At 41.3% G+C, this 19,404-nt stretch overlaps 1 protein-coding gene across 2 annotated transcripts; it reads right to left on the bottom strand.

The window, feature by feature from the left end:
• Positions 1–239: 239 nt before the first annotated feature.
• zbtb8os (zinc finger and BTB domain containing 8 opposite strand) lies at positions 240–19,325 on the bottom strand. 2 transcript variants are annotated; one of them, XM_052036457.1, is made up of 7 exons: positions 19,195–19,325; positions 14,522–14,546; positions 11,588–11,709; positions 6,868–6,950; positions 4,085–4,137; positions 2,291–2,327; positions 240–2,193 (listed from the first exon to the last, which is right to left on the bottom strand). In XM_052036457.1, exons 1-7 carry the CDS (start codon positions 19,274–19,276, stop codon positions 2,107–2,109), a joined length of 489 nt encoding a protein of 162 aa, XP_051892417.1. In that variant the 5' UTR covers positions 19,277–19,325; the 3' UTR covers positions 240–2,106. The 2 variants fall into 2 exon arrangements, with proteins under 2 accessions (XP_051892417.1, XP_051892418.1); XM_052036458.1 differs by having other exon boundaries at positions 274–2,193; positions 19,203–19,283.
• Between the last annotated feature and the right edge of the window lie 79 nt (positions 19,326–19,404).

Below are 19,404 nucleotides of genomic sequence, written 5' to 3'. Positions count from 1 at the left end.
CTAGTAAAGCCATAGATGAGAGTGTTGTAGATGCAGCCTTTGAGAGAATGAATGTGAAAATACATCTGGTGATCACGGTAAGGATCTTAGAATACTTCACTTTATGGTAAAACTGGTTCCTTGCAGTTTTTTCAGCCACACCCCATCCCCATCCCCCCCCCCCCAACTCCAAAGGTAACCTGTTGACTATAAATCACAAGTACGTTAATGTTGGACACAGCATGTTCCCAATAATAGATGAACCAAAAAGCATTCTGTAACAGCTTTATTGTTATAACTTAAAAACTGCACATTATATTTACAAAACTTAATTAAGAACACTTGGAATAATTCATAATCAGGATACATCTAACTGTAAAAGTCAAATTTTTGTGGTAACCGCAACCGAAAGCAAGAATTCCCTTAACACAGCAAAGAACTTTTGTAAAAGCAAAGAAGATTAAAATCACTTTGTCTACAAATAATCCCATTTGTTTTGAAAGGATCACATCCCAAACCCACACTGCTTTAAATTGCTGGAAATGACCAGTAGGTCAGGTGACATCCGTGGAGGGGAAGCTGAGTTTATCTTCCAGGCTGAGGATCTTTCAGCAGCATTAGGAAAAGGTAGAAATCAAACATGGTTTAAGTTGCCGGGGGGGGGGGGGGGGCGGGGGAAGAAGTGTCTGTGATAGAACGGAGACCACGAGAGACTGAATGACGCAAGTGGTGGTGGTGTCTGCTAGTACAGGGTGGGGAAGATTTGCAGCTGATCTGTCTGCAGAAGGTGTAAATGGGAAAAGAATGAGAACAGAGGAGAAAAATAACACTGAAACTGTGATACCAAACACTGCAGGTCCTGGAAGAGGGTGGTTGGAATGAGTAACACACTACCTGAGGGGCTGGTGGAGATAGAGACTCTCAACATCTACGTAGTATGTGGATGATCATTTGAGAGCAAGCACAAGAGCAGGCATGTGCTGTGAAATGGCATTACATTTGGATCTCAGCATGCAACAAAAACAATGATTCAAGAAATGCTGATTACCTTGGCCTTACCTGGAAACACAGATGGATCTGGAATGTTAGGGGTGGAACATTAGCTGGCATCCTAACCTGTTCCAAAGAAGCTGAACACAAGCTCGACAAACAGGCATGTTACAGCCTCTGGACTTAGCAGTGAAGTCCACAATTTCAGGTAACCTGCCTTTCCTATTTTTATCAGAACTGAATAAGTTTATGACCTTTCTGCCACATTTTTCCTCTGTCCTCCAGATGCTGCCTGACCTACTGAGTATTTCAAGCATTCTGTTACTTCAGATTTCCAGCATCCAAACATTTTTGCTTTTTGCTCAACTAATTGATTTGTAGATTTTTTAAAAAATCAGTGTATTTCCACTGGGAAACTTTCAGTGTTGGCTTAATGGTTTCCCATCCTCCTTTGAGTTTGATTGTTATTCATATTTTATCCTGAGTCCTCGATTCCTTTCACATTAATTCTCAGAGACGCCACATCATTCTGCAGGTCAGGCCACTCCACCTACAACACCTGCAACAAGTTCAGGCTTGCTAGGGTAATGTTTAAATGTCCGAACATTTCACTTCCTAAAGGTTTCAGATCTGATCTACAAAAAAATCCAACCAGTATTAAAAACTTTACCAGCAACCCACAACTCCCAACATTCAATCCACAAGCACGTCAAACAAACAAACAACTGGATTACAAGCCCTGCCCAAAAAGTAAAAGTGTCCATCCATTTCATAATGGTGAGAAGTAAAAGGAATATGGCATTTAAAAATATATCATTTAAAAATATCATTTACAGTTGACTAGTCTACCAAATGAGAATTATTCCAAGTGGATGGGATATACTTATCCAGCACAGCACACACCTTTCTAATTTACTGCATCACCGTTCTGATCATGCTTCACCAAGTAGTGTAGATATCTGGATTTCCTTCAACCAGTTTGGTAAATTAATTTCTTTTAATAAATTAAAGAATCTTTGCTTAGCAGATAGTTCGCCTGATATTAGCACACTTTTGAACATTATTTCCATTACAAGTATTGAAAAAAATACTTTGTACACAGTTTTCAACAGTCAGAAATGAAAACAGAAATAAAAATCAAATATCTATGATAACAAAAATTTGAGGTGATTCCTCCTCGTGAATCTGCATTGCAGAGTACGTGATAGCTTTCACTTCAGTGCCCTGTAAGTGTAAACAGAAAAAGTTAATAGTTGGATATAATTCAGGGCTTTGAACACAGTAATCTTTAAAGTCACAAGAGACAGCATCTAATCATTACCTGAGGATGCTTGGCCAGATCAAATTCTTCACCCCATCTTACAGCAGAAAAAAATTGTTAGATTTCAGATTACATTTTAATTTATAAAATACAAGATATCAAACAACAATCCTAGCACAAACTTCCCACTAAAATGCTTACTTGAATGTCAGCTTAAGTGTTGTTAAACAGGATACAAGGTCACATTTTCACTGAACAAATGTACCAGGCAAATGGATCCTACACTCAGTTGAGTGAACACATTCAATGCATTGCACTGGATATACAGTTATTCTCATCACCAAAAGGAACAATAATTCACATTTTAGAATTTAAGTACATAAATCCACACCGTATTTGTTGTCAATTTTCAAAACTTAAAAATCTCCAAAATCCTCTGAATAGGCAGTCTTCCAAGTTAAATTTTTAATTCCTCATTAGATCTCTTCCCTATTTTCTTATGAAATGGCTTCAGGGATGGTGATCAAGGATTAAATTGACAGAAGGAAAATGGTGACAAACAAAAAAAACCATCAGTAGCAGAATAAAAAGAACAGAACTAGACAGAATATGGTTAAAAAAATGACTTATTAACCATCAAAGTTTGTAACCAATTAGTTAGACAAGTTACTCTTTAAATATTTGATCTCCACTCCCAGTGTTTTCAATTCTACAGATTTCATTATTTGGAATAAAAATACACAATTAAATCAGGAGAATCCAAATCCCAGTTTGCTTCTCCTCCCTCCCTGACTTAATGGTACTTTGCGTTCTCTTTCCACCTGACATGCTCCTTGCTCTCACACTTCTGAAGGTTCTTATCTGCTTGCCAGACCAGTCAGGAACTGTTCTTTCATTCAAGGGACTTCATCTGGCTGGCTCTTCAACTAAAAAATGCAGTTGCACTGGGAAACTCATTATTTAATACACAAAGGGTGTTTGTCAGTAAAAACCTTTAATTAAAACTGAACATATAATAGAGATTAGTAGGAGAGGAACAGTAAAGGTAATTTCCATGTCAGAGTGCAAGCCAAATACCAGAGTATTGTGTGTAGTTCTGCTTGCCCCATTACAGGAAGGTATTAGGTATAACACGTTGGACAAACTTGTTTTCGCTGGAGCATCAGAAGCTGAGGGGAGACCTGATAGAGGTTTATAAAATTATGAGGGACATAGGTAGGGTGGATAATCTGAGTCTTTTCTCCCCAGGGTAGAAATGTCAAATACTAGAGGGCATAATTTTAAGGAGAGCCAGTGACCCGGGTTCAATTCCGGCTACCTTCTGTAAGGAGTTTGTACGTTCTCCCCGTGACTACGTGAGTTTCCTCTGGGTGCTCCAGTTTCCTCCCACATTCCAAAGACGTACGGGTGAGGAAGTTGTGGCCATACTATGTTGGTGCCGGAAGCGTGGCGACACTTGCGAGCTGCCCCCAGAACACTCACACAAAAGATGCATTTCACTGTGTGTTTCGATGTACATTGAACTAATAAAGATATCTTATCTTAGGGGGAGAAAGGTTTAAAGGTTTACGAGGCAATTTATTTTTAAACACAGAGTGGTAGGTGCCTGGAATGCACTTCCTTGTGGTGGTGGTGGCTTTTAAGACAGGTACACGAATATGCAGGGAATGGAGGGATATAGATCACATGCAGGCAGATAGCTTTAGTTTAATTTGACATCATGGTTGGCACAGAGATTGTGGGCTGAAGGGCCTGTTTCTGTACTGTTTTATGTTCTAAACGAAGTGAACTCAAAGACTGCTAATTCTCTAGACGTGGTTAGGACTCACTGTTCCGTGAAACTATAGTACTTACCCTATTGATCGAATTGTATAATTAGTTCTGTCTATTTGAACCACTTTCATCTCCTAAAAGAGCAACAACAAAAAAAGTTAGAACAGCAACTTTAAAAGTCAACACCAATTGTTAACATTTAGGGATGAATCCCTAACAATTGGCTTTTGGTGTGACAGGACATGAATGTACTATACATAACGCATTTGGACACGACTCTATACAGTTGAAGAGGTACATGGATAGGAAATGTTCAGAGGGATATGGGGCAAACAGGAGCAAATGGGACTAACTTAGATGGGCATTTTGGTCGGCAGGGATGAGTTGGGCCAAAGGGCTCTATGACTCGATGATAAGCAAAAGTATGAGGCAGAAATTGGAACTTGAGTAAGCAACTGCAAAAAAAAAATCAAAGTTTAAGCCCCTTCAGCTGAATGCATGCAAGGTAGGTGAGTTGAAAGCACAAAATAAATAAATCAGTTTGATTTAGTAGCCATTCCACAGATGTAGATGCACGATGACCATGACTTGGAACTCAATATTCCAAATAATTTGACGTTACAAAAGAAGAGGTTAAAAAGGACATGCGGTGCATGGGTGAGGCATTGTTGTCAATGATGGATCATGATATGGAATCCGGACCCCCAGATTCCAGCACTTGCAGTCTCGTGTCTCTATGACGTGGAATCTGTTTGGGTGGAAATAAGGACCATCAGGAGAAAGACCCCAGTGGGAGTGGTCTACAGGCCTCCAAGAAGTACCTCACAATAGAACAAAACGGTGGGCAAAAGGGCCTGTATTGTTCCAAAATATAAATGGGAAAATATCAAAGGCATGTAAGAAAAGTGCAATTATCATGGGAGATTTTAATTAATTTGTGGAGTGCAGAGATTGTTCCTTAAAGTATGTAACAGAACCTACCCAAGAACAGGCTATTTTGGTCCTGGGTAATGAGTTTGGATAAATGAGCGATTCTACAGTTAAGGGACTAGTGAGCACAACACGGTAAAATTCCAGATACAGTTTGAGGGCAAACACTGCAGGTCCAAAGCCAATACCCTCAACTTAAATAAGGACAATTACAAGACATGAAGGAAGAGTTGTCCAGATTGAACTGGGAATATAGAAAGTCAGTAGATGAGCAATGGCACATATGTAAGCAGCTATTTCATAATGCTCAGCAGAAATTAGGGGCAGTATTGTGGCACAGCTAGTAAGCTGCTGCCTCATAGCTCCAGCAGTCCAGGGTCAATCCTGTCCTCTGGAGCTGTGTGGACTTTGCACATTCTCCGTGACCATGTGGGTTTACTCTGGATGCTACAGTTTCCTCCTGTGTCCCAAAGATGTGCCGATTGGTAAATTAATTGGCCACTGTAAATTAACCTTGATGTGTAGAGGGGAGCAGCTGATGGAGATGTAGGGAGAATAAAATGGACACTGCAACTTCCCAATGAATACAGATGAGCTAATAACTTGTAACAATCCCTATCAGCGTGGACAAAGGATTGGAAAAACTAATGGGACAAAAGGCACACAAGTTGCCTGGACCCTATTGCCTACGTCAAAGGGTTTTAAAATGTGGCTGCAGAGAAAGCAGAAACATTGAAGGTTTTTCAAAGCTCAGGACTCTGGGAGGGTACCAGTGAAATGGAAAACTAGGATTGGACTGCCTTTGTTCAGGAATGGAATGAAATGAAACAAAAGGTGGGGAAACTAGGCCAGTTAAAAGTTTTTGGTGGGAAGATGCTGGAGTTTATAAATCAAGGAAGAAATAGCTAGTCATTTAGAGAAGCTTAATGAATCAAACCAAATCCACAGTTTTATGAAAGTGAAATCATGAGTGACAAATTTGTAAGAGCTCTTTATGGATATAATAAGCAGAGGCAATAAAGAGGAACGTGTATTTGGATTTCCAGAAAGTATTGAATAAGGTACCATGTAAAACAGTGCACAAGAGCTCAAGTTATTGGGGAACTGTGTTAACAAGGACTGAAGATGTTCTTCCATGACAGTCTGCTTGTGAACGTCAGGCAAAAAATGATCAACAGCAATGTTTCACTGCTGAATAAACTGTTACCATTGAATGTCAAAGCTTACATAAGAAGGTTGGTTATCAAAGATATCCACAGAAATGCAGCAGGTGAGCAGAGAAAAATTTGTGCAAATGTAATTATTTAAGCCAGCTCCTGTGCCACATCAATGGAATAGCTGTTCATTATCCCAAAGAGGTACATTTGTGTTATGATGCAGGTTCAAGATTGAGATTTCTCACACTGCACTGCAAGATTAATAGGAGGAGGACAAAAGGGGGGTCATTCAGAAAAGTATGGCCATGTTGCTTCACAGAAAATATATGCCTCATAACCAAATTTTCAAGTTAAAACAAGCACCAATAAAAGAGCATTTCCGTAGGTAACTGTATTTACTGGTTTTCAAACATTGTTTTGCAGTCGGAGGAGAGATGATTATGTTATTCTCTGGTTAATTAAATCATATGTCCTACACACCACTCCATCTCATTGACTAGTGCAATGTTGTAAACAAATACTCTGGTTTGAGCCAAATTGGTTTCCATCTTGATGTGAACTTACTGTGGGATGCAAAATTCTGAAACCTTCCTCTGGATTCATTTCCATATGCATTTAAAGTAGGAATATATAAATTTGCAGAACTGCTTAAAATTCTTAAAACCGACACAGGGCTGGTTCAGATTTTCTGGAACACTGTTAACTATGCACAAACAATTCATTTCATGCTATAAATATGTCAGTTCATGCACAACTTATTTTAAAACAGTCACTGACCCTTGGAATAAAAAATGTTTCTGCGCTGAACTGATACAGCCATTCAGTCATGAAATTATAGAGTAGAGATAACATGTCATGTCCTAAAAGAAAGCAGACAAACAGAAACATTAGAGTTAGGATAGAATTACTGCTTCATATTATATTTCACATCATGCAAATGTTCCTGCAGTGACTGACAGAGCCACAGAATATAGTGCCTTCTGGTGATCACAGCAATCACCTGAGTGAACACAGCAACACACACTCATCAAATAATGGTTCACCTCCAGAATTCCACGGTTTTTATTTTGCAGGCTTAACACATGGAGGACGGGTAATAGTTTCATGGTAAACATGACACAGTAGAAACTAAAATTTGTTGCCATGCACTAAAAACAATTTCCACAATTATATAATAGGCTCCTTTCATCAATAAACGGAAAATTCTAGTTTGTAGGTGGAGTGAGTGACAGTTGCCAATTTGTGAAGGTCGACTCAAATCTGGGTGCAACATTGCAGCAGGTTGTGGACACAACCCAGTGTATCACGAAAACCAGGCTCCCCTCCATTGACTCTGTCTACACTTTCCGCTGTCTCAGGAAAGCAGCTGACATAATCAAAGATCCCTCCCACCTTGATCATTCTCGTTCATCGGGCAGAAGATACAAAAGTTTGAGAGTAGGTACTACTCTCAAGGACAGCTTCTACCCCACTATTATCATCATAGAGTCACAGAGTACTACAGCACAGAAACAGGCCCTTCAGCTCATCCAGTCTATGCCAACCTGATCTTCTGCCTAGTCCCATCTACCTGGACCCGGACCATATCCCTCCAAACCCCTCCCATCCATGTACCTATCCAAACTTCTCTTAAACGTTACAATTGAACCCGCATCCACCACTTCCGCTGGCAGCTCATTCCACACTCGTACCACCCTCTGAGTGAAGAAGTTTCCCCTCAGATTCCCCTTAAATATTTCACCTTTCACCCGAAACCTATGATTTCTAGTTCTAGTCTCACCCAACCTGAGGGGGAAAAGCCTGCATGCATTCACTATATCTATAACCCTCATAATTTTATATACCTCTGTAAGATCTCCATTCATTCTCCTGCGCTCCAGGGAATAAAGTCCTAACCTAATCAACCTTTCCCTACAACTCAGGTCCTCAAGTCTTGGCAACATCCTTGTAAATTTTATCTGCTCTCATTCAAGCCTAGTTATATCTTTCCTGTAGGTAGGTGACCAGAACTGCACACAATACTCTAAATCTGGCCTCACCAACATCTTGTACAACTTCAACATAACATCCCAACTCCTGTACTCAATCCCCTGATTTATGAAGGCCAATGTGCCAAAAGCTCTCTTTATGACCCTATCTACCTGTGATGCCACTTTTAAAGAACTGTGGATCTGTATTCCAAGGTCCCTTTGTTCTACTGCACACCTCAGTGCCCTACCATTCACTGTGCAAGTCTTACCCTGGTTTGTCCTCCCAAAGTGCAACACCTCACACTTGTCTGCATTAAATTCCATCAGACATTTTTCAGCCTGTTTTCCTAGCTGGTCAAGATCACACTGCAAGCTTTGATAGCCTTCCTCGCTGTCCACTACGCCCCCAATCTTGGGTGTCATCCACAAATTTGCTGATCCAGTTTACCACATTATCATCTAAATCATTAATATAGATGATAAGCATCAACAGACCAATCACCGATCCTTGCGGCACACCACTAGTCACAGGCCTCCAATCAGAGAGACAACCATCCATTACCACTCTCTGGCTTCTTCCACTAAGCCAATATTGAATCCAATTCACAACTTCATCCTGAATGCCAAATGACTTAACCTTCTGCAGCAGCCTCTCATGCGGGACTTTGTCAAAGGCCTTGCTAAAGTCCATGTAGACAACATCCACCACCTTTCCTTCATCAGCCTTCTTGGTGACCTCCTCAAAAAACTCTACAAGATCTGTTAGACATGACCTGCCACACACAAAGCCATGTTGACTATCCCTAATCTGGCCCTGTCTATCCAAATACTCATATATCCTGTCCTTTTGAAGACCTTCCAGTAATTTATCCAATAATTTGCTCACTGGCCTATAATTTCCTGGCTTATTTTTAGAGCCTTTCTTGAACAACAGAACAGCATTACCTATCCTCCAGTCCTCTAGCACCTCACCTGTGGCCAAGGATGTTTTAAATATCCCCTGCAATTTCTGCACTAACCTCCCACAAGGTCCAAGAGGACACCTTGTCAGGGTCTGGGGATTTATCCACTTTAATTCACCTTAAGACAGCCAGTATCTCCTCTTCCGTAATCTGGGTATGGTCCATGACCTCACTATTTATTTGCCTTGCACCTTATTGTCTACCTGCACTGAACTTTCTCTGTAGCTGTAACACTTTATTCTGCATTTTGTTATTGTTTTACCTCAATGCACTATGTAATGAATTAATCTGTATGAAAAGTATGAAAGACAAGTTTGTCACGATAGCTCAGTACATATGACAATAATAAACCAATTCCATTTCCAGGTAACTACAGACCAGCGAGTCTTGCATTAGTCATAAGGATATTGCTGGAAAAAATTCAAAGGGACAGGCTTTATTTACACTTTGAAAGGCAGAGGTTAATTAGGGATGATCAGTATGGCTTTGATCATGGGAAATTGTGTTTTACGAATTTGATGGAATTTTACGAAGAGATAACTCAGCATATTGCCGAGGACATTGCAGTAGTTATCTGCATGAACTTCAGTAAGGCCTTTGACGCAGTCCCAGACGTTAGGCTGATCCAAAAGGTTAGAGCTCACGAGATCTATGGCAAACTGCCAAAGTGGATCCAAAATTGGCTTGGTAATAGGAGACGCAGGGTGGTGGTGGAGGGTCGTTTCTCCTGATTAGAAGTCTGTGACAGTGTTGTGCCACATGTATCGAAGCTGGGTCCCTTGATGTTTGTTCTACATAAAGGACTTGTATGTGAACTTAGGAGGTATGATTAAGTTTGCAGGTGACATGAACATCAGCTGTAGAGAGCAAAAAGGGTTGTCTCGATTAACTGGAATTTGGGCGGAACAAGAGCAGATGCAATTTAATGCTGACAATGCATTTGGGGAAGGTGGGAGGTAGACAAGGGTAGGACATATACAGAAATTGGTAGGACCCTAGGAAGCTTTGATGAACAGAGGGACCTTGGGCACATGCATAGTTCCCCAAAAATGGCTGCACAGGTGGAGAGGGTGGTGAAGGAAGCACATGGGATGCTTGCCTTCATTGGCTGTGCCATAGACACAAGTCACGTTACAACTTAATAGAACATTGGTTAGGCACACTTGGAGCACTGTCTGCGGTTCTGGTCGCCACACAATAGGAATGATGTCATTGCGCTACAGAGGGTAGCGAAGAGATTCGCCAGATGTTTCCTGGATTGGAGAGATTGGGTAGGCTGGGCTTGTTTTACCCTGGAGCAGAGGAGGCTGAGGGGATGACCTGATAGAGGTATACTAAATTATGCGGGGCATAGATAGGGTAGATAGTAAGAATCTTTTTCCCATTTTAGGAATGTACAAGGCAGGAAGGTATAGGTTTAAGGTGAGAGGTACCAGTTTTAGAGGTGACCTAGGGAATTTTTTGAGGCTTGAGTAGGAGGTGGAGGCAGATACTCACAACATTTAAGAATGATTTACAAAAGCACTTGAATTGACAAGGCATTGAAGGCTAGGGACCTAATGTGGGTAAATGGGATTAGGATAGATGGGTGCAATGGTCAGTGTGGATGTAGTGAGTTGTTTCTGTGCTGTAGAACTCTATGATTCTATAATGATGATTTACTTTTCCTCCTGTTATTTTTGATTTCCAACATTCACCATTTTCTTTTTAAAAAACTACCTTTTGCCTTGCATAAAAATCCCTTTTGTCATTTGATCTCCTGCCTTCCACCCATCACAGACCTTCCCTTTTATTCCCTCTTTCCCAATCACCATTATGAGCACTTTGCAAGTCTGCAACATTTTTTTCCTGGTTCTGATGGAATATTATCAACCTGACACATTAGTTGTATTTTAGCCTCTGCAAATGCAACTGGTATGCTAAGCATTTGCAGCTTCTGGGGTACTTTGCTTTGAGGTGAAACTACTGGGGGATAATTTTGAGGCTGAATGATCCTCGGATACTCCAGGAATTCTACTTACAACTATTCCCTTGTCCCAAACATCTCCCTGCAGGACAACTGGGAAAGCAAAACTCTATCACAGCCCCCATATATGCAGTCACTTAGAATAGCATTAAGATACTTTAAACTGACGGGGTATCTGATGTCCTCCAGCCTCCCAACACAGGACTTGACACATACAACATCTTTCACACGAAAGCAAAGGAGCTGATTAACAAATGACCCTGTGACACGAGGCACGGTAGTGTAGCGGTTAGCATAACACTATTATAGCACCAGCGACCCGGGTTCAATTCTGGCCGCCATCTGTAAGGAGTTTGTACGTTCTCCCCGTGTCTGTGTGGGTTTCCTCCGGGTGCTCCGGTTTCCTCCCACATTCCAAAGACATACGAGTTAGGAAATTGTAGGCATGCTATGTTGGCGCCAGAAGTGTGGCGACATTTGCGGGCTGCCCCCAGAACATTCTGCACAAAGATGCATTTCACTGTGTGTTTCGATGTACATGTGACTAATAAAGATATCTTAAATCAACCAGAATGTATTTACTACACTGCTAAGATTACCTTCAGCCTTTACTTCAAGTGTCTTTAATGGCTGCACAGTTTCTATGTCTGTCATATAGCCAAACATTGCCATTACAGCCTGTTCAAAAGCCTCTTCTACTGTATCACCCCATGAGTGCAACCTGAAAAAAAAAAGTTCAGGGCCTTGAACTGAAAGTTAACTCTCTTGCTAAGTAACATGCAGCAGATAGATTATCCATTCTATTAACCACTAATTGTGAAACTAATAGCTGATATTTTTTGTGCCAAACCACAAAAAGCTGCAAAAAATATTTAGATAGAAGTGTCGAATAGTACTATTATGACCGATGAGCACTGCTATTAGAAACAGAAGAAGCTGGCTTTCATTATGACTTGGTTTTGAAGAGTGGTCCTGAACTGAAATGTTAACATAGGTCCCTCTTACCTGTTCTACCCTTCAGTAGATCATTATTGGCCCCTTGCCTCAGTACCGCTTTGCTGCACTATCCGTTGACATCTAAAGATATATCAATGTTTGCCTTGAACATTCTCAGTGACTGAGTCCCCACAGGGCTCAGGATGAAGAATTCCCTTTTCATTCCACTGTTAAATGACTGACCCCTTACTTTGAGACTCTGACCCCTGGTTCCCGACACCTCTGCCAAGGAAAGCCAACTTCACATCCATCCACGTCAAGCCCCTTAAGAATTGTGCATGTTTCAATTAGATCAGATCTCATTCTTCTAAACTCTCATGTGTATATCTGCTCATCTGCTCAATATTACCTCCTAGGGCAATCCCACCCTCCACCATGTCAGGAATCAAAATGGTAAACTTTAGTGGTTTTTTTTACTTTAAATATTTGCATAATACATTGAAGTCCACATCAAAAACTCAGAGCATATTGATGTCATCCAATTTGCTTATGCAATATATCAAACTCATCCAAAATTTCTCCAACTAGTAACAGCTACAAGCATGTCTGTGTTAATATGGTTGATAACGCTTTTCCTAGATAGAGTCCAAGTTTGCCAGGTCAGATTCTAATTGGAAACAGGTTAATATTCACAATTCAATTGGAAAAGCACAGCATATTCTATATGCCGAACTATTAGTAACACCAGGGGATTATTTTTGTTTCAGCTTTAGACAATAGACAATAGGAGCAGAAGTAGACCATTCAGCCCTTCGAGTCTGCACCGCCATTTTGAGATCATGGCTGATCCTCAACAATCAATATCCTGTTCCTGCCTTGTCCCCATATCCCTTGATTCCCCGATCTATAAGAAACCTATCAAGCTCCTTCTTGAAAGTGCCCAGAGAATTGGCCTCCACTGCCCTCTGAGGCAGTGCATTCCACAAATTCACAACCCTCTGGGAGAAGTTTTTCCTCACCTCTGTCCTAAATGGCCTAGCCCTTATTCTTAAATCATGCCCCCTGGTCCTGGACTTCCCCAACATCTGGAACATATTTCCTGTCTCTATCTTGTCCAATCCCTTAATAATCCTGTATGTTTCAATCAGATCCCCTCTCAATCTTCTCAATTTCAGCGTGTACAATCCCAGTCTCTCCAACCTCTCAGCATAAGACAGTCCCGACATCCCCGGAATTAACCTCGTAAACCTACGCTGCACGCCCTCTATAGCCAGGATATCCTTCCTTAACCCTGGAGACCAAAACTGTACACAATACTCCAGGAGTGGTCTCACCAGGGCCCTGTACACATGCAAAAGAATCTCTTTGCTTTTGTACTCAATTCCCCTTGTAATACAGGCCAACATTCCATTAGCCTTCATCACTGCCTGCTGCACTTGCTCATTCACTTCCAGTGACTGACGAACAAGGACTCCTAGATCCCTTTGTATTTCCCCCTTACTTAACTCCACACCATTCAGATAATAATCCACCTTCCTGTTCCTGCTCCCAAAGTGGATAACCTCACACTTATCCACATTAAACTTCATCTGCCAAGTATCTGCCCACTTACCCAACCTATCCAAATCACCTTGAATTCTCCTAACTTCCTCTACACATGTCGCACTGCCACCCAACTTTGTATCATCAGCAAACTTGCTAATGTTATTCACAATGCCTTCATCTAAATCACCAATACAGATCGTAAACAGCTGTGGTCCCAGCACCAAGCCCTGTGGCACCCCACTAGTCACGGCCTGCCATTCTGAGAAACATCCATTCACCCCTACCCTTTGTTTCCTATCCACCACCCAGATTTTTATCCATGTTAATACCCGCCCCCCAATTCCATGAGCCCTAATTTTACCCACCAATCTCCTGTGCGGCACTTTATCAAATGCCTTCTGAAAGTCGAGGTATACAACATCCACTGAATCTCCCTCGTCTATTTTCCTGGTTACATCCTCAAAAAACTCCAGCAGATTAGTCAAGCGTGATTTGCCCTTGGTAAATCCATGTTGACTCGGCCCAATCCTATCATTGCCATTTATTTTATCTCAATTAAGATCCAGATAGGGTTACTTGGTCCAGTAAAATGAGCAACTTCCATAATTTTTCCTCTTTCTTTTATTTTTCTGGGAAAAGAATATTGATTGCCTAGTAAGTCTTTGGAATTTTCAATCAATTTCAATCATAAACATTCTCAATACTAAGTTGTATCACTTTTGTAAGAAGGCCCAATTATTTTAAAATGACATTAAAATAAAAATTGTTAATGAGCAGCAGGAATTTTAACAAGCAAACCTTGTTTCTGAAGTAACATGGCAAGTTAAAAATATTGCACAGTTGACTGCACAAAAGGGAGACAAGGTTCCAATAGATTCTACACTGGATAAATGGAAACGTGATACATCAATGATACATTTTGCAATTAATGCAAGCTTTAATTCTATAATTCAGGAATTACACACAATACAAGATCCTGACTGCCAAAACACTTGAAATTTGTAACCACTTTTTTCAGCAATTATTCCACTTTACAGTAGACATTAACTTACTGAACATCAGCGGTGTGGTCCAAATCTAGAGAGGGAAAGAAAACAGAATTAAAAAACCGTGTATCATTGTCATTAAGTTTTGTAACAAATGGAATAAAATGAACCTGACTGAAAAAACACTGCAAAATTTATACTATGAACTGTTTTACCCCCTAACACTGAAACAGTGTTCAGTTACTGATATTCTTAATTGCTTCACATTATATTGATTTATATCATTTAGTTCTCAAAGTCCAAAGCACAGAGGTTACACTTTACTGTCCAAAGTCATAACGAAGCATTGAGTACCCAGGGTGCTGACTACCTCACTATTTTTCAACAACTTCAATATTTCAAGGCACTTTGCAGGAGCATTATTAGACAGAAAAGTTAATCCATGATCTGGGAACATAAACTCTAAGGTCACAATTATTAGGGTCACTTGTGCTTTTCACGGCAAAATAAAGTGCACCACAAAATTAATTACCTTTGACACTCTCTCTTTCACTAATTTCATAATCACTGACAGATTAAAACCTGACCCCAACTACAGGTAATCCAAACCCACCAGACTCCAAGGATTTTTTTTATGCCTAACCCCAATATATATAATCAGGTCCTGTCAAGCTTGGGTATTGTAGCATAGCAATTAAGTTACTGGACTAGCAGCCAGAATTTGAAATTAAGTTCCCCTAGCCAGATTTAAATTCAAGTAATTAAAGTAAATCTCAGTAACTGTAATTATGAAACTCCCAGATTGTTATAAAAACCGATCTGGTTCACAATTATCCCTCACAGAGCGATCCTTATCGACCAGGCAGATGTGCAACTCCAGATCCACCAAGGTGGTTGACCCTTAACTATCTCCAAAATTCAGGGGCAATTAGGGATGGACAATAAATGCTGGCGTTTCCAGTGTCATCCACATCCTGTGCATGAGAAAAAGCATGCCAGGGTCTATGACATATCAAACAATTTCATTTAATGAAATTCATATATCTGCTACATGTAAATATGGGTATTAATATAGAAACTATTCTTGCTGATTTTTCTGATACAAGCAAGTATACTGGTAAACCAGAAACATATTGGATACGAGTTTATTAAATGAGATTAGTAAACAAAAGCATAATGCAAATTAATGGGAGTAAAATAATTGTATGGTTTGGGGACTGGCCAATGGTCAGAACACCAAAGGAATAAATAGGTCATTTAAAGGGTGAAAGGCTGTGGTCAGTGAACAAATTGATGCTGGGACCAGAGCTTTCATATTCTATATCAAAATTTAGATGAATATCATATCCAGATTTATGGATGATGTGGGCTATCAGAGGATGTACATACATTAAGTGAATAGGCAAGGACATGGCAGATGGAACAAGATATGGAAAAATGAGAGCATCCACTTGGCTGGAAAAGAGAGAAATGCTGAGTTTTTTCTTAAATAGTGAGAGATTGAAAGGTATTGGTGTTCAGAGGGATCTGGGTGTCCTTATACATGAATCACGACAAGCTAATATGCAGGCTTAGCAAGCAAATAGTAAGGCAGACAGTATGCTGCCCATCATTGCAAGGGGATTTGAGCACAACTGCAGATAATCACATCCAGCCCTGGCGAGACCATGCTTGGAGTATTTTGCACAGATCTCCCTATCCAAGGAAGAATACACTTGCAATCAAGAAAGCACATGAAATTTCAACAGACTGATTCCTGTGATGGTGGTTTTGCCATAAAATGGAAACATAATTTTTCATAATTCACATCAGAAAGCACAGAGGAAGCTGTAGAGGCAGGTAGAAATAAAATGCTTAAAAGACATTTGGACGGATACATGGATAGAAAAGGTTTAGAGGGATACGGGCCAAATGCAGGCAAATGGGACTAGCTCAGATAGACATCTTGGTCGGCCTAGACAAGTTGGGCTACACATCTCCATGACCCTGAGATTATTTTCCATGTTCCAACTTTAACTGAAATCTTAATGACAGAATAATAAGACAACTTGATCTGTACAGAAGAATTGAAACGTACATAATTCTTAAGGGACCTGACAGGGTGGATATGAAGCTTTCCCTGGCTGGGGTGTCTAGGTTGGGGTGGGGGGGGGGTTGGTGGTGGTGGTCATCAGAGTTTCCAAATAAGTGGTTGAGCATTCAGAACAGAAGAGAGGAAAACTTGCTCATGCAGAGGGTGGTGAATACCAGGAATTCTTTACCCAACTGCACTATTAAGTCATACAGCTCGGAAGTGGGCCCTTTGGCCCAACTGGCCTATGCCAACCGGCCTATGCAAACCAAGATTCCCATCTAAACTAGTCCCATTTGCCTGCGTTTGGCCCATATCCCTCTAAACCTTTCCTATCCATGTTCGTGTCCAAGTACCTTTTAAACGTTGTTAATGTACCTGCCTCAGCCACTTCCTCTGGCAGTTCATTCCATATACTGACCACACTCTGGGTGGAAAAAGTTGTCCCTCAGGTTCCTATTAAATCTCTCCCCTCTCACCTTAAAATTATGCTCTCTAGTTCTTGATTTCCCAAACCTGGGAAGAAGACTGTACACATTGACCATATCTAGGCCCCTCATGGCATACATTCAAAATAGATATTTTAAAAAATTGAGTGATATGGGGTTAGTGCAGAAAAGTGGTACTTGGGTAAAAGGTCAGCCATAACCTTACTGAATGGTGATGCAGGCATGAAGATTTTACAAACATGATAAAATTCTGAGCCTATTTTAAAACAACCATAAAAGTCATGCAGCACAGAAAGAGGAGAACTGTGCAGTCATTTAAAGAAGTATCTATGTTAGTCCAGCTTTCCTGCTGTCACTACAGATTTTCACATATTTCCACTTGTTACATATTCCTCCTTCCTCATACTAATCTTTAGCAGAGTGTCCACCAAAAAACTACATGATCTACTTGCCTACTATACGTGTCAGGAGGATGAGCAATTCTGGCAAACTCAATAATAACAGATCAAATAATTGATTGGAAGCCACAATATTTTATGATGCATTCAGCTTCATTGCAGCTTCTGATGGTTCAATTAATTTAAAACATCTGTGTAATTGTATTAAACACGTCATAATGTGGAAGTCTCACACCATGGAGTCAGATAATTGGTCGTTCAAACCCCACACCAGAGACTCAAAAATCTCACCTGAAACTCCAATCCAGCACTGAGGGGTGCTGCATTGTTAGAATTGCCACATTACGGAAGAAACAGTAAACCACAGCCTGCTCTCTCAGCTGGATACAAAAGATCCCAACGCACTACTTTGAAAAGCAAGGAAGTTATCCCATGAGCTGGGACCAATATATATCTGTCAATCAACATCACCAAAACTGATTATCTGGTGACAATGCTGATTGTGGAATTCTGAAATCTATTGTTGAGGAATACAAAGCATTAAGTTTTGGTATTAAGAAGGTACAATTCTAAAAGGGGTACAAGAACAGGAGTGGGGACATTTGTGCATGGCTATTGAAACTGGCAAGGCATTCTGTTAAAGTGGTGAGAAAGAAAGTATAAGGTATTATAAGTAAAGGTGCAGGTACAAGATTAAGGAAGTTATGATGTAACAGTAGTTCAGCCATTGCTGTGATTTTATCTCCAGATCTGGACTTTACATTAGGAAGGATGTTTTGGAGAAGGTGCAGAAGAGATTTATTATAATAATTCTGGGGAGGAGAAGCAAGGGCTTTCTTAGGAACAGGGGCGGGGCAGGAAAGAGACATTTAAAACACCAAAGGGTCTAGCCAGAATAAATGGAGAGCAACTACTCCCATTCTCCTATTGGTGGAAAGGTCTAGAACTTGGGAACAGAATGGGGTGAGTGGCGAAAGAATCAAGACTGAAACTGAAATTTATTTTTTCTAATACAGCAAGTGGTCAGAGTCCAGAATACACTGCACAGAGAGAAATAGAGACAGAATCATTTTCAGTATTAAAAGAAAGCTAGGCGAGAGTCTGAAAGGAAAGAATTCACAGACTATAGCTATAAGGAGAAGTTGGACGAACTCAAAGTTTTCTTTGGAGCATCAAAGGCTGAGGGGGAACCTGACAGAGGTGTAGAAAATTATGAGGGGCATACATAAGGTAGCCTTTTCCCCATTTTTCCCCCAAGGCAGAAATGTCAAATACTGAAAGGCATAGGTTTAAGATGAGACGGGGAAAGTTTAAAGCAGAGTTATGATGCAAGTTTTTTTTTTCCCACACAGAGTGGTAGGTGCCTGAACAGGCTGCCGGGGGAGGCAGTGGAAGCAGATACGATGATGGCGTTTAAGAAATATTTACACGGGCAACATGAGCAGGGAATGGATGGATACAGACCATGTACAGGCAGCTGGGATTAGTTCAAATTGGCAGCATTGGTCGGCACAGACGTGGTGGGCCGAAGAGCCTACTCCATTGGCTCTGGGCCGTGAGGGAGAGTAGACCATGGACAGGCCGAACGGCCCTCTCCCCTGCAGCAGCCACTGTGAGACTTCGGCTGCACTTCCTCAGCGCGCTGTGTAGGGCCAACGAGCCGCCCGGCAGCGCGCTGTAGGGACGGGGCAGGCGCTGTGCAAATGCTCAGCCCCAGCAGACCACCAGGCCCCGCCGTCGCCCAGCAACGGCACAGGCCTCAGGCCCTCGCCATCCAACCGGGGGCCCCAGCCTCCGAGCACCCCGGCCAGCCGCACTCACACTCGTACTTCTTGCTCACGGGCGGGTACTTGTCCTTGACCGCCCTCTGCTCGGCCGTCAGCTCGTACTGCCGGTCGTCCATGTCCGATCTCTGCCCGCCCAGCCGGGCAGCCCCGCCCAGCGCCGCCACGCAACCTCCGATTGGCAGAGCTCCTGTCAATTATCTCGGCAAGCCGACGGCCGTTGGTCTACCAAACCTCACGTCACTTC

The sequence above is a fragment of the Pristis pectinata genome, chromosome 22 (genome assembly GCF_009764475.1).
Source record: "Pristis pectinata isolate sPriPec2 chromosome 22, sPriPec2.1.pri, whole genome shotgun sequence".
In the NCBI taxonomy this organism is placed as follows: Eukaryota; Metazoa; Chordata; class Chondrichthyes; order Rhinopristiformes; family Pristidae; genus Pristis; species Pristis pectinata.
The sequence above is the reverse complement of the archived record's forward strand: the minus strand, read 5'-3'. Positions and strand labels throughout refer to the sequence as shown.

Bases quoted from the DNA above. Each gene is read 5' to 3' on its own strand.
- zbtb8os (XM_052036457.1), bottom strand. From the start codon at position 19,276: ATGGACGACCGGCAGTACGAGCTGACGGCCGAGCAGAGGGCGGTCAAG. The intron at 11,710-14,521 runs GTAAGTTAATGT...TTTTTTTTTCAG, and splicing joins GACCACACCGCTGATGTTCA to GTTGCACTCATGGGGTGATA. The intron at 6,951-11,587 runs GTAATCTTAGCA...GCTTTCTTTTAG, and splicing joins ACTTGAAGTAAAGGCTGAAG to GACATGACATGTTATCTCTA.